This window comes from Malaya genurostris, chromosome 1 (genome assembly GCF_030247185.1).
Source record: "Malaya genurostris strain Urasoe2022 chromosome 1, Malgen_1.1, whole genome shotgun sequence".
In the NCBI taxonomy this organism is placed as follows: Eukaryota; Metazoa; Arthropoda; class Insecta; order Diptera; family Culicidae; genus Malaya; species Malaya genurostris.
The window spans coordinates 90280814-90297705 of record NC_080570.1 but is presented as its reverse complement, the minus strand read 5'-3'; the positions used below and the strand labels follow the sequence as shown (position 1 = coordinate 90297705).

The 16892-nt window shown below is 36.7% G+C and overlaps 1 protein-coding gene across 4 annotated transcripts in view; it reads right to left on the bottom strand.

The window, feature by feature from the left end:
* Window positions 1-16892, bottom strand: part of LOC131440691 (teneurin-a) — a 337735-nt gene that overhangs the window by 303105 nt on the left and 17738 nt on the right. For all 4 annotated transcript variants that reach the window (XM_058612195.1, XM_058612198.1, XM_058612196.1 and 1 more), the window contains one exon: window positions 5873-6046. In XM_058612195.1, the coding sequence (XP_058468178.1) occupies window positions 5873-6046 (174 nt within the window). The remainder of the gene's footprint in view (window positions 1-5872; window positions 6047-16892) is intronic.

The window sequence follows — 16892 nt, the reverse complement described above, 5'->3', positions numbered from 1 at the left end:
GTTATTAGTTTGGTAGAATCGATAAGTCCATCTCTGAGGAAAGTGAGTGCGTATTTTTTGCTATTTTTTATGCATATTGCGCTACAATAATTTCAATATCTGGCTATGGGACTATAATATCTTTATTTTTGTTACATACATATACATATACACACAGAAATTTGCTCAATTCGTCGAGTTGAGTTGAATGATACATGGCAAAAGGGCTGCGGACCGCGTTTAAAAAGTCGGGTTTTACAGTAATTGCATAACCTTTCAATATGAGAGGTGAAAATAAATGAATAAATAAATAAATAAATAAAGAACAAAGTAAGCATGTAAAATAAATCGATAAATAAATAAATCCAGTTCAATTGAACAAAGCTATTGATTTTCAATTGCTATTCATACCATAAAAGCGGTATGCTTATTCATATCAAATAATATTTCCTGTTCGAGTGCCAACTCGAATACCTAACTTACAGTATCCCAAATAAGAGTGCAATGTATACAGCAAGTCTTAGACCTTTTGTTTTATCATGTAGGTAGTACTGCCGTTTTCTCAATGCGATTTGTAAGATGTTCAGTCTTCTTTAGCATCGAGAAGAGCTTGACAACTTCAAGGCAAACTTTTGACAAAATTTTCAGCGTATTTCTGTGGAACAGACCTGACTTACTGGCTGCGGTTATAACTCATCATAGTATATGTAAACTTTAAATAGCATTTGTTTTAGTTTTATTTATTAGAATCAGTTAGCGCTCAATCTCCGAGTCGAGTTCTGCTAGACATCGGAAGTCGTGCAAGGACTTTATATTGAATTTTTCAGTCATTAACGAGGTGCAGGGTTACAGCCCAGTTTTGAGTGATTTTCTCGCGGATAGTGTCAAAATCAAAAGTCGCTAAAATACGTTTCGCATCGATTTTGCGCTCCTACCACGGAAACAATCGTACGAAGAGCTTCACCACTTTGTCAGTAACGATCTCGAGTTACAAAAACACCAAGTAGTACGAATTCAGCCAAGTCGAAGTCAGGGATGCGCGTTCATCAAGGTCAATGAACTAGAATCGGCACAAAGAATTATCGAAAAACACGACAATGCAAACGAGACCAAGATCGACGATAAGATTTCAAAAAAGAGGATTACATTGGGGGATGGAGCAGTTGATGTAAAACTTTTCGATCTCTCCGAAGATGTAACGAACGAAAAAATAAAATAAATTCTTCATACGTTTAACGGGGACGTTCTTTCAATCCATGATATGTTATGGGATGAAAAGTATGCCTGTGGTATCCCGACATTCCTTCATATTCCTATAGATGGTTAAATCACAGCTTTGAGGTACTACGGCCAACCACAAACATGCCGACACCGCTATGAATTCCGATAACTGGACGCTGATCAAAGAAACACTTCGTATGCGATCGCCGTCAAACAATCGAACCAAAAACCGATTCAACGCAAACGTACACAAAAGAACACTCCCAGTAAACCCGCTGCTTTAGAAACTCCGTAGAAAACAACAACGACAACACAGTTATACCAGTCAAAACTACCGTCTAATGGAAAACCATCACAGCAAAATGCAGAGCTCGAACAGCTTCCTGATCGTCAACCAAGTAACTCCACCCTTAGAAAGCCATACTTTTTGTGTTATCATGTCTTCTAAATAATTGATGTGGCTCAGCCACATAACCAAAGCCAAGACGGCTCGGCAGCACAAAGCCGCTGAGACGACGCCAGCTGAGTTGGCCGCCGACTCGCCGTCAGAAGTGGCGGCCACTTGCATACAAACCTGTAACCGCGTCGTTTGCCCAGTCTACTCAAAGCTAGGTTTTTGTGCTTTTATTAGGTCCAAACGCGTGGTAGCGAGGTCTGACAGCACACGAACCAAAACGATGTGGCGAAGCTGCATTAGATATTTTTTTCATTTTCACTCAGTAAACGGAAAATACCGCATACACTTGTTTGGTAGAAACACCTATGCAATTGCTTTGATGCTTAGTAGCTAATAGTCAACAAGTTTTCTTGGGAACTTCCGTTGTGATGTTCATGAACCAATCTTTATTCAAGAGTACAAAAATCAATCTTTATTCCAGAAGTACAATTGTAGGTCAACAAAACGGTTGTTAACGCTGTTATCTTTCATTTGTCTTTATTTTAAATCAATTTCAATTACGATATTAGAACAATTGCAGGATTCGGCGAATTAACCCTTTCGGTGAAATGACCCTGATCCGGAGGAGATGTTATACGCAGACCTCCACCATCCAATTCGAAAAATGATCGCGATGACACCGATAGATCCACAACTTCCACGAGCAGCTGACGATCGCTCCGCCAGTCAGGGAAGAAGACACGATAACAGGGCGGTGACGAGTCGATGAAAGAAAATTCCTCACCCTAATGGAGTACATCAGTTACAATATCACTACAATTAATATCAATACGATCACAAACCCGACCAAGCCCAATGCACTCGAAACCTTCGTCCGAATGATGGAACTCGATATCATTTTCTTGCAAGAGGTAGAATATAACAAATTCGATGTACAAGGATATAACGTAATTTGTAATGTAGGCTAACCACGACGCGGAACGGCGATAGCCTTAAAAGAACACATAAAGTTTTTTCACGTCGAAAAAAGTCTTGATACCATATTGTGCAATGTATATGCTCCGGCTCAGCTATGCGCGCTGAGCGTAAAAGGTTGTTCAACAATTCTCTCGCATATTATCTGCTCCAAAGCACCAAACATGGGATCCTCGCTGGAGACTTCAACTGCGTTGTTTCTCGCGGATAGTGTCAAAATCAAACGTCGCTAGAAAACGTTTTGCATCGATTTTGCGCTCCTACCACGGAAATAATCGTACGAAGAACTTCATCACTTTGTCAGTAACGATCTCGAGTTACAAATACACCAAGTAGTACAAATTCAGCCAAGTCGAAGTCAGGGCGCGTTCATCAAGGTCAATGAACTCGAATCGGCACAAAGAATTGTCGAAAAACACGACAATGCAAACGAGACCGAAATCGACGATAAGATCTCAAAATTGTGGTTTACATTGGGGGATGGAGCAGTGGAGGTAAAGCTAGTCTGATTTCTTCTGATTCAACAATCGAACCAAAAACCGATTCAACTCAAACGTACACAAAGGAACACCGTTGGAAGTGGCGGCCTCTTGCATATACACCTGTAACCGCGTCGTTTGCCCAGTCTACTCAAAGCTACCTTTTTCTGTCATTTTACTAATTTTTTTCGGACCTAAGTCCGAACGCGCAGTTCTATGACCTTGTGACGCTACCGGATACAACACAAGCTCATCTCTCCGAGCAACCATTAAACTGCTGTAGCTTCACGGTGTGTTACTCACAACTCCACTTCCAGGCTTGATCGCATCCACGTGATTTCAGGTCTATGTGATCAATTACGTAATACGAACGTACATGTGTGTTCCTTCACATATAACAAAGCGTTGACCACCCGAGTTTGCCTACCTTATTTGGGTAAGGAGCCTAACGAGGTTTCTGGTCTCTTCGCCCTCATCTGCTCACTCCTGACAATATCGAAGAATTTCGATACAACTGGCAGTATTTGACCCGACAACGTCAAAAGTTCTCATCGTGAATGAATTGGTGGATGGTGTACGCTAAACCAAAAACAAAATCCGTTTCCGCTGGAAATCTGAACTGGTCTTCAAAGAACTCCACCGTAAAAATCAAAGACTCTACGCGCAACTACGTCTAGCATACGAGAGTTAGTATCAAAACCTAAGCATGCTAACAATCATAAATCGAATCAAAGCGGTAATGTTAAACCACCAAAGGCAGTTCAGGCATATGTTTGTGCGTATTAATCAAACACACAATGCAGGCGAATCGATGTTCACATTTCAACTGGGCGAAAGGAGACGAAAAAGAACTATGATTATGCTACTTAGGAGTGAAGAAGACGAAACCATCGATAGGCCTGAACAAATCGAACAACATCTACAGCGAACGAGACGACTGTTGAAAGAGATGAATATTTTGCCTTTGAGAGAACCCGAGAACGACGAATCGAACGAAGCATGCACGAGGGAAATCAAAACTGCTGAGATAAAAGAGGCGAACAAAACTAGCGCTTCGAAAAAAAATTCGTGTAACTGATGGAATTCCCAAGGAGTTTTTCCTACACACATTTGATGTCATCTACCGCGAGCTAAGTCTTATTATTAACGAGGTGTTTAATTCAAATTGTCCGGCCGAATTTGTAGAAGGCATTACTGGTAAAAAGAAAAGAGCGAATAATACAGCTCTTTCGTGTAGGCCCACCACATTTCTGAATTTCGACTATAAGCTTTTATCACGCATCCTAGTAATACGAATAGAGAACGTAATGGAAAGGCATCGGGTTTTGAGGAACGTACAAAAATGTGCCAATACCATCAACAATATTTTCCAAGTAACTCTATCACTTGCTCAGCTGCAATCGTGGTCTTGTAAACTTACTTGCTAGTAAGTAACTTAGTAGTGCCGTGGCAACAACGATCAAGGTACTTGGCATAATATTCACACTACTCAACACATTTATACCTATTAGAGTATGGTACGTAGCCCAACAAGCGAAATTGACATCTACGATGGGTAATTTTCTATGGCGAGGAATACACGAGCGAGTACCAATACAACACTAGCACGAAATAAAGCCGAAGGCGGACTTAAGTTGCATTTACCCGGCCTGAAATGCAAGGCAGTATTGATCACGCACAGGCAAAATTTCGTATTACAAATCGCTATTATTTCAAAACAATCCCAACCAAATGATTTTACCGGGAGCGGGTCATATCGCCGAAAGTCGTTTCGCCGAATGCCATTTCGCCGAATAGGTCATTTCGCCGAAAGTCGTTTCGCCGAAAGGGTCATTTTGCCGAAAGGGTAATTTTGCCGTAAGGGTCATATCTCATGCGTGTTATGTCTTCTGTTTACCCGATCTGCCGCAGCTACATAACCGAAGCCAAGATGGCTCGGCGGCACAAAGCAGCCGAGCCGACGCCAGCTGAGTCGGCCGCCGACCCGCCGTCGGAAGCGGCGGCCTCTTGTATACAAACCTGTAACCGCCTCGTTTGCCCGGTCTACTCAAAGCTAGGTTTCTTTGCTTTAGTTAGGTCCGAACGAGCGGTAGCGAGGTCGTACAGCACATGAACTAAAACGATGTGGCGTAGCCGCATTAGTATTTTTTCATTTTCACTTAATAAACGGAAAATACCACCTACATTTGCCTGGTAGATACACCTATGCAATTGCTTTGATGCTTACTAGCTAATAAAAATTGATTCATGAAAGCTTCTGAGGTTCATGAATCAATCTTTATTCAAGAGTACAACAATCAATCATTATTCAAGAAGTACAATGGTAAGTTAACAAAACGGGCGTTAACGCTATCATCTTTCGTTTGTCTTTAATTTAAATCAATTCTAGTTACGATTTCAGGATTCGGCGAAATGACCCTTTCGGCGAAATGACTTTCGGCGAAACGGCTTTCGGCGAAATGACCCTGATCCGATTTCACCAACCAATTGCCCCTGTCTGAAAATAATAAACGCACATTTCCCACTCCTGCCGGAACAACTCCTTCGTTTGATCTCATTCACCGTTTCTACACAGAATGAGGAACCTAGAATAGAACGAGAGAACCCGCTTCGAGAATGGCATAATGCAGCGAAGCAATCTTTACCTATTCGTGAATGGCATATGACAATGACATAAATTATGCATCTAGAACTGGCACACTCCTAACGCTTTCTCGTTTGTACTTGTAACGAGAATGAGTTTGTACTTAACTTACTTTCGATAAATATACATGCTTACTTTCGATAAATGGGATTATGCCAATACTGGTGAATTAATTACCTTGTCCTTTTGGAATATATTCTTCGTGCGTTTGATCACCATTTTTGTCTATTCTTAAAACATAATCAGATTTTTTTCTAGCGGAAATGCAACTTTTGCTGGGATCGAAGAGTGATTGAGCTCTTGGAAGAGGTTCTGGAGCGGTTGTGTTCAGATTCGCACTATCTGGAGTATCTAGAAGAAAAATTAAATATTAATATTATAATTGGAATATATGGGCCGTTCCACCAATTTCCGACACGCTTTTGTATCCGTGCATTTCTGATTTTGATTCAACTTGATATCATTATGATAATATGAGCCAAACCAAGGTGTTTGGTGTGCTTTGGTATAAGCGGAGTGACTCTGGTGATTTTTTGTGTGCGCCGAAAATTTCGTTTAAAAGAGAAACAACTCTTAAGGTGAAATGTAGCGTCATAAAATGCGTTCAAAATTTTATCCGCTTCAGTTGAACGAACCGTCGCACAAAGCATATCAAGAAAAATGTACACATAGAAACAAGAACTTTTTTCAATGATTGAGCGCAGTGGGCTTACCTCTCGTTATATTGGCTTGTAAACAAGACTGGACGTAATGGATTTTTGAATCCTTCACACTTTGAATATATGCTAATTCAATCGTTATTGTTAGTGGTTATTCTTACACTAGAGCTATAAATCATGAGTAATTATGAATGACTAACATGAAGTTATAAGTATATGTATTGACCAACTTGCTAACCATGTATATGCCTGTTGTTTTTCAATGTTTATCACATTGTTTGTATCACGATAATACTTTGCTTGTATTTCATTCAGTAGCTTGTCAATGATGAAGTTATGATGAAGTTTTGCTATAAAAATTGCTACAATCTAAAATAATACCTGTTATACGATAGCACACAGCCAGGCTTTATTGCTTCAGCAACATCAATGCATTGAACTCAACAGAATAGGACATTATTAGCATTATAAATGACAGTTACTTAGAAAATAAACAATTTCTTACAATACCCATTTTATTGTATTCAACTCGTTTTTATTTCAACACAAACCCCAATGCTGCATAAATTTGCGTCATAATTTTCGCTCACGATATAATGCCACCGTGTCCACCGTGCATTTCTCACACCATCTCAATACGAAACAGCAGCGCGCAAGCAATAAAAAAATGCGGAAAAGTTTATGTAAACTTATTCAAATTTCGGTTGTTTAAACTAATATTTTATAATTTTGAGTTGCATTTTCAGATTCTTTGTGAAATTCTGCTACAAACACTACTTTTCAGTTCTAGAATCATCCCCATGGAACGGAACAGCAACCGTTTATACATTTCAAAAACCAATTGCGGCTCGGGAAAGCAAAATTTCGAGATTCTAAGAATACTTAGTTATGATAAATTTGATTTCGAAAACTTAAGTGTTTTTGGTTTTTCGAAAATCGGTCTAGTTTTTGAATAATTGATCAAAAACGCGATTTTCGCATTCCGCTACATTTCACCTTTAGGGGGGGGGTATGGTAGGGTCTAAATCATTTTTGCGATTTTTTTTAGAACTTACACAGAAACGTTGGGGTTTAAAAAAACTTCTACTCTAACTGTGCTGCTTAGATTTATTAACTTCTGATTAGTCTGCGCTGTGGTACAGTGGACACCGCAAATCATGATTTTTATGAAGCGTCCTGAAAAATATCTCTCCACTGACTTATTTCTCAATATTTTTCCACGAAAAAATTACAAAATGGTGTTCGAATGATGCTTTTCATCATGTAAAACATTTGAATTTATTTTGTTGAACGATAACGAAAATATTCCTAGAATATTCTGTGAAATTTTCAAGCCTGTCGGAACAAAACTCAGCAAGATATGTACCATTATCTTTGCTTATCTCATACTGCGAAGAAGTACGAGCTCAACGCACATGCCCGAGATTGCTGCTTCGATTGACTTAAAAACTTGACAAAACATGCCTAAAAGGTTTCATTATGACGATATACGAAAAGAGAAATATGATTTTTTGAAAATGTTATACCCTACGGGCTTCCTAGATTAATAAATTGCTTCCTTCGATTTTATAGACAAAAAAGTACGTGTGTGTAATATCAGAGACATACCTTATGATAAAAAAAACCGGAATTTTCATTTTAAAATTCCCGTGCTTGTCCAATCGGTAAACTTTTATTCTCTCAACGTTGGCAACATTTTTATACACATTCTGTCAAATTTTGACGCATATCGTACGAATAGTTTTTGGTTGGCGTCTATACAAAGAAGTTGAAAAATTTTCGTGTGGCGATTTTTATAATGGATGAAAATTTAGAACAACGGCTCGCCTTCGAAGCGCCATTCGGTCGATTGTTGTGCGGTTTCGACGTCATATTCACAGATCCACACCTCATTACCAGTTATGATGCATTCGATGAATGTGGGGTCACTATCTGCGTTGGAAATCATCTCTTTGGCCACATCAACACGACGCTGTTTTGAATGAAATTTAGCTTTATTGGCACCAGCCGAGAAGCGACGCGTTTCAAACCCAAAACATCAGTTATAATGTGTTCGGCTGATCCATAAGAGATGCTCAACACAGCAATTTCTCTAATCGGTACAGAACGATTTTGCAACATGATTTGTTTCACCGATTCTATTTTTTCTTCAGTAACAGATGTTGTTGGGCGGCCAGGGATCTCATCATGATCCAAGCTTATACGATCACCTTTGAAGCGTTTATACCACTCGTATGCCTGTGTTTTTCCTAGACACGATTCACCAAAGGCCTTTTCTAACATTTTCAACGTTTTGGAACACTTAAATCCATTTGCAACACAAAATTTGAAGCACGCACGTTGTTCTAAATTTTCATCCATTATAAAAATCGCCACACGAAAATTTTTCAACTTCTTTGTATAGACGCCGAACAAAAACTAATTGTACGATATGCATCAAAATTTGACAGAATGTGTATAAAAGTGTTGCCAACGTTGAGAGAATAAAAGTTTACCAATTGGACAAGCGCGAGAATTTTAAAATGAAAATTCTGGTTCTTTTTTTATCATAAGGTACAATAAGTCTTCAAGTTCTGGCGGAAGTTCTTCCATTGAAAGATCGTTCTTGGGAGCTTTCATCGCGACTGCTAAAAAGATGTGAGGTATATTTACAAGTAAGTTCAGGCATATTGAATCTGAGAAAATATTTTACACGGACGGATCACGAATTGAAGATGCTACTGGGTTTGGTATATTCAACAATAATGTTTCGGCTTCATTTAGGCTTTAAGACCATGGGTCTGTTTACATACCAGAGTTAGCAACAGTTCATTATAGTTTGAGTGTAATCGTACATTATCTCCAAACCATTATTTCCTCTTCACAGATAGTCTGAGTGCAATTGAAGCCATTCGCTCAAACGTTGCTGCAAAAATAAATCGTTTTTCTTGGGCAAAATGAAACAGTGCCTGAACAACATACTGAATAATAATTATCAAATCACAATAGTTTTGGTCCCGGCTCATTGCTCCATTCAAGGCAATGAAAGATCCGATATTCTAGCCAAAGTGGTGCAATTGAGGGTGAAATTTATGAGAGACCGATTGTTTCCAACGAATTCTATAACGCGTCTCGCTAAAGAACACTTGCCAGCTGGCAAGCTTCTTGGGATAAAGATGATCTGGATCGGTGGATGCACTCAATTATTCCTAAAATATCAACAAAGGCATGGTTTAGGGGACTGGATGTGAGTAGAGATTTCATTCGTGTGATGTCCAGACTCATGTCCAATCACAACACGTTAGATACACATCTCCTTCGAATTGGACTTTCCGAGACTAATTATTGTGCTTGTGGCAAAAATTATCGCGATTTGTAGAACATGTACAAAATAAATGTATTTTATTTAATGTAATTTTCAATAGCAAATCGCTTGATAAAAACAGTGCTTAGATTAACTAATGAATACCAACACACTAATATGATATTCGAAATGTATTAGGTTTAAAGTACTATGTATTGTGGATACCACGGTGAAGAAAAACTTATGTATATTGTCTATGAAATAAACGTATTTATGGGAAAAAAAAACGAATAAATATTATTATTCGAGAAAATCATGATTCTGCAATTGGCGGACATATTGGAATAAACAGACTTTACAGAAAATTGAAGTGTTATTATATATGGCCAAATATGAAATAATCAATCGCAAACTAAGTCTTCAAGTCGCAATAAGTCTTCAAGTTCTGGCGGGAGTTCTTTCATTGAAAGATCGTTTTTGGGAGCTTTCATCGCGACTGCTAATAAGATGTGAAGTATATTTACAAGTAAGTTCAGGCATATTGAATCTGAGAAAATATTTTACACGGACGGATCACGAATTGAAGATGTAACTAGGTTTGGTATATTCAACAATAATGTTTCGGCTTCATTTAGGCTTCAAGACCCTGCATCTGTTTACATACCAGAGTTAGCAACAGTTCATTATAGTTTGAGTGTAATCGTCACATTATCTCCAAACCATTATTTCCTCTTCACAGATAGTCTGAGTGCAATTGAAGTCATTCGCTCAAACGCTGCTGCAAAAAAAAAAAGTTTTTCTTGGGCAAAATGAAACAGTGCCTGAACAACATACTGAATAATAATTATCAAATCACAATAGTTTTGGTCCCGGCTCATTGCTCCATTCAAGGCAATGAAAGAGCCGATATTCTAGCCAAAGTGGTGCAATTGAGGGTGAAATTTACGAGAGACCGATTGCTTCCAACGAATTCTACAACGCGTCTCGCCAAATGACACTTGCCAGCTGGCAAGCTTCTTGGGATAAAGATGATCTGGATCGGTGGATGCACTCAATTATTCCTAAAATATCAACAAAGGCATGGTTTAGGCGACTGGATGTCAGTAGGGATTTCATTCGTGTGATGTCCAGACTCATGTCCAATCACAACACGTTAGATACACATCTCCTTCAAATTGGACTTTCCGAGACTAATTATTGTGATTGTGGCAAAAATTATCGCGATATTGATCATGTCGTTTGGACATACGTGGAGTATCGTGATGTCAGATCTCAACTAATAAATTCCTTGCGTACCCAAGGTAGAGTATCCAATGTCCCAGTTCGCGACATTTTTGCTTATAGTGACTTTCCTTACATAAAACTTGTTTATCATTTCGTTAAGTCCAGTCCAGTAGTTTCAATTTAAATTTTATTTAATGTTATACTCCTTTCTCTTCCATGAGTTTAACCAATTGCCAGCTATCTTATATTGAATAAAAGTGATGATTTAAGGCACAAGTCTCCAAATATCAAGGGGAACGTGCCATTTGAGGCAATTTGTTCTGTAGAACATGTACAAAATAAATGTATTTTATTTAATGTGATTTTCAATAGCAAATCGCTTGATAAAAACAGTGCTCAGATTAACTAATGAATACCAACACACTAACATGATATTCGAAATGTATTAGGTTTAAAGTACTATGTATTGTGGATACCACGGCGAAGAAAAACTTATGTATATTGTCTATGAAATAAACGTATTTATGGGAAAAAACGAATAAATATTATTATTCGAGAAAATCATGATTCTGCAATTGGCGGACACATTGGAATAAACAGACTTTACAGAAAATTGAAGTGTTATTATATATGGCCAAATATGAAATAATCAATCGCAAACTACATTCACAACTGTATCAAATGTGAAGAGAATAAACATACATCTAGATCAACCCAAAATTATGTACACACCCCAACACCTCAAAAATCATTTGCATCAATAGCTATGGATACAATAGGACCATTTACAAAATAAATTTTAGAAAACATATACGCCTTAACCATTCAATGCGATTTTTTCAAAATATATCATAGTGAAACCAATTCCAGACGAACAAGCAAAAACAATAGCCAAACCTTATGAGGAACACTGTATTCTAATTTACGGAACCCCGTCTATCATACTAACAGATCAGGAAACCAAATATAAAAATTTAGTTTTTAACAAAATTAGCGATTTACTTAAATTCACACATAAATTCTCCACACCATATCACCCACAGACTTTTGGAAGTCTGGAAATAAATCATAGATGTCTGAATGAGTACGACAGTTTGTCAACGAATCACACAGTGATTGGGATGATTGGATGCTTACTACACATTTTGCTATAATACGATTCCGCACACCGACTTCCCATGCACACCCTTTGAATTAATCTTTGGAAAAACAGCTCCCTTACCTAACGAACTACGAAACCCGAAATCAATAGAATCTATTTATAACTTCGATGAATATTATTTCAAACTTAAACATAAACTCAAACTAGCAGCATTAACCCTCCGTCTGACTGATGGGTCCAGCCAGACCATTTTCGTTTTTTACCATCAATTTTACATATTTATAATTTATCTATTGACTTGAGGTAGCTTTCTAAAATTTTATTGGCTATCGATCTATGTAATTTGCAATATAGACTGTGTTCTCGAAAAGGACGAAAAACGGCTGTTTGAAACATTACCCTTGGTTTGATTAATGGTATCTGCCTGGACCCCATACATTTTGTATAGAAAGACATATCATATAATATATATTTATGATTTTTTTAATGTGTTTGTTGTATTTCTCCATTCTATCCTCCGTTCAACTTTACATCGTACATATACAAGTGTTCATTCATAAACATACAAACGTGCATTTGTCTTTATTGTTGCTTTTGCATTCTTTCTATTCTATTATTAGCATGCTTTGCCCACTGCCCCACTGCTGATCATGTCTGTTGATAGGAAAGCTTAAAAATTGCATTTTTATGCCATCATGATCGTTCGAGTCTCGTACACAACACTGGAATTTTTAACAACATGTTCGATGTGATGACATTGGTGGCCCATTGGATTTGCAAAGAACTCGACGATGCAACAAAAATATATCAAGATGCACTTTTCTCCAATCTTTGTCTAGAACTCTAGTTTTGCCGAACATTGAAAACCGAAAATAAATTCATATAATCAAACATTTGTCATTCGTTCGTCTATTGAAACTTTTTTCGGTGAACCAATCAACATTCCATTAAATGTTGTGACTAATCGTACAAACGTCGGTGCCGAAACACTTATATGCAAGAGTGACTGCAAGATATGTTAGCATGAAGCAGTAAAAATCATCGAAAACCTCGTTTTTATTACTTCAAATTGATCATCTCCAGTTTGCCAAAAGCATTCAAAGGTTCAATACATATGTTTTGCTTGCATAAATACTACAACGACAAACTCATAAAAATGTTCAGATCATTTGACAACACTATCGGTCATCTTTCTGTGAACGGTGTAGATTCTAGGGTTTGCTCCAACCATGATAACTATCCTCGGCGGCCTTTTGTTGACGGTGAAAACCCTAGGGTTTCCACCAAAGGTAAGTATTATACTATTAATACTTAACACTATTCACTATGAGTAAGTGAAAAAGCCGTGCGAAATGCAATCAGGAAGTTCGGTGAGGATAACACCTTTGAGGATAAACCGAAAACGGGTCGAAAAAAAGGTCCTGCTAACCCTCAGTTGGATAAACGTACACTGAAGGCGTTCGAGCAAAAGAAGGAGGTTTCAGTTTGGGATGTGGCCAAAAAAGTGGGCACTTCGAAGTCAAATGTTCTTTGTGCTAAAGAAAGTTTGAATCTTCGGACCTATAAGAAGTAGAAACAACCAAAACGTAGTCCGAAACAAGAAGCATCGATCAGGCCGAGGGTTCGAAAGCTGTACAATACGATTCTTGCTGGAAATTTGAACTGCATAATCATGGACGACGAAGCCTACGTGAAACTCGATTACAAATCCTTGCCGGGACCACAATATTATACGGTGCGAAAAGGGCAAGTGTCAGACCAGTCCGAGACATCGATTGAAATCGAAAAATTTGGTAAGAAAGCTATGGTCTGGCAAGCAATTTGTAGCTGCGGTAAGATTTCGAAACCCTTCATCACCACTGTTTCAATGAACAGCGAAATATACATCAAGGAATGTTTACAAAAACGATTTCTACCCATGATTCGAAATCAACGGTAGTATAGTATACTACCAAAAATGTCACCTTCGTCCCAAAAGACATGAATCCACCAAATTGCCCACAACTTCGACAAATTGAGGAATTTTGGGCATTAACGAAGGCACATCTTAGGAAACATGTCTCGGCAGCCGAAACCATTCAACAGATCGAAAAAGATTGGAAAAAAGTGTCAAAACTTGTCGCCAAGAAGTCTGTATGGAAATTAATGAGGACCGTTCGCAAGAAGGTATATATATATATATAAGTAGCAAATGTTGAGAATAATATTCTGTTGTTGTAATCTAATATTATCAGTATATCGAATAAAATTTGAATATCTAACACTTGTGAATTATTTACAGCGAAATCAAAGTATATATAAGAATATATATATATATATATATATATATATATATATATATATATATATATATATATATATATATATATATATATATATATATATATATATATATATATATATATATATATATATACATATATATATATATATATATATATATATATATATATATATATATATATATATATATATATATATATATATATATATATATATATATATATATATATATATATATATATATATATATATATATATAATAAAATTTTTATATAAATGTTTATCCATTTTCAAGCTAAAATGAATTGAAAAAATATAAGGAGCTAGAAAAACTCCACACTTACGCAAAGAAGTCTATCAACACAAAACTATCAGAAAAATTACTTGAAGAAAAATTAAATCAATGTCAGGAATTAAAAATAGACCTTGAAAATTTATTTATAAAGGAACAAGAAATCATTGACGATAAGACTTTCCACAACTTAGTAAAAAATAAGAGACTGTGGACAGACGAAATTTGTGAAATAATAAAACTTAAAATCACACGCATTAGAAACCAAAAATGACACAATGACGCAAATGACAGCAACACTGTTTGACTTACGTCACTGTTTGACTTACGTCAGGCGACGGCTCTTATCCAACCTTACGACGGTTCTCCCGAGAATTGACTCAGCTAGATTGCTGAATGAGTTAGTTCTGCCAGACCACATGGCCATGGCAATAAAATTTCTAAAAACCAGACTATCCGGAAAAGCCAGGTAAAGCATCCCTGAAACAGTCAATACAAGCAATAATCTGATACAACTAGTCGAGGAAAGGTGTAAAATCACGACCACTCCCGAAAGTATTATAGCGAAAATAAACACCTTAAAACAGAAAAACTCAATAAACAGTTTCTGCGAGGAAGTTGAAACCCTCTGCACGAAACTCGAAAATACCTATGTCGAGCAAAAAATCCCACTACCAGTTGCAAAATCAATGAGCACTAAGATAGGGGTAAACGCTCTAATAAAAGGGTATAACAACACCGAGTTAAAAATAATTCACAAAGCTGGTAATTTCAGCAACATAAGAGAAGCAAGCCAGAAAGCACAAGAGTTGGGTACAGACGAAGACACCCACTCTCAAATAATGCACACACGTTTTGTTCAACAGCACCAACAACGTGTGAATAATTTTAATAGAGGGGCAAGACAATATAATGCACCCAGATATCCAGTGCAATACAATAGGTATGCACAAAAGCAATTATTTCATAATCATAGAAATAATTATAACCATAATAATTTTAATAATAATTTCACCCGTAATAATTTTAATACAAATAATCAAGAATACCGATATGAAGGTAGTATGCGGAATACAACTAATTACCGTGGAAGACCCCGCAGAGGAGGTCAATACTACGAAAATTTCCGAAGGAACGGAAATAACAGAATATTATTAACTAACGAGGAACAGACAGAAAATGCCTCACAAAACGAAACATTAAATATACAATACCACAATACAAACAACGATATTATAAATGATAATGTAAATATAATACCACGTCAGTACGGACAATTACAAAATAATAACCAATACTCAATGAATCAAAATTTTTAAGAAAGACCTTGTATACCATGAATATACACGCCGCTAATTTTATCAAAGTAGGTATAAGAATGACAAATTCGATATGCACATTTATTATAGATTCAGGTGCAGATATATCGGTATTTAAAGCAAATAAAATATCTCCACAACAACCAATCAATATAAATAACAAAATTAAACTTACGGGCATTACTGATGGCGAGATAGAAACCATCGCGTCAACAGAAACAGAATTAATATTTAACAACGAAGTTTCTATTAAACACAGATTCCACCTAGTAAGCCCAAATTTTCCTATTTCTACAGACGGCATCTTAGGCAGAGATTTCCTCTCAGCTAATAAATGCCTAATAGATTATGAATGTTGGATATTAAACTTTACAATTAATAATATTCCAATAGCAATACCGATTCAAGATACAATCGATAAAAACTACATTATACCAGGAAGATGCGAAGTTATCAGAATAATGCAAAATTTGAATATCAGTGAGGACATGGTACTACACTCACAGGAAATTAAACAAGGGTTATTTTGCGCAAGCGCAATTATTTCACCACAAAACCAATTCGTAAAATTTATGAATACTACTGACAAACCTATAAACGTCAGCCAATCAGAATTCAAGCCAATTTTAGAACCTTTAAGTAAGTACACAATTTTGAAAAACAACATGTACAAAAATAACACTAGAAAAAACAAAGTCTTAACTGAACTCGATTTAAGCAATGTACCCATATACGCTATAACAGCCTCGAAAAATTAATTTCAAATTATTCTGATATATTTTGCTTACCAGACGAACCAGTTTCGTCAAACAATTTTTATTCACAAAATATTGAACTGAGCGATAGAGTCCCAGTATACATTCCGAACTACAAAACTATTCACTCACAATGCAACGAAATTGCAACACAAGTAAACAAAATGTTGAAAGATGATATAATCGAACCATCCATATCACCCTATAACAATCCAATTTTACTAGTCCCGAAAAAATCAGAAAACAATAATGCAAAATGGAGATTGGTAGTTGATTTCCG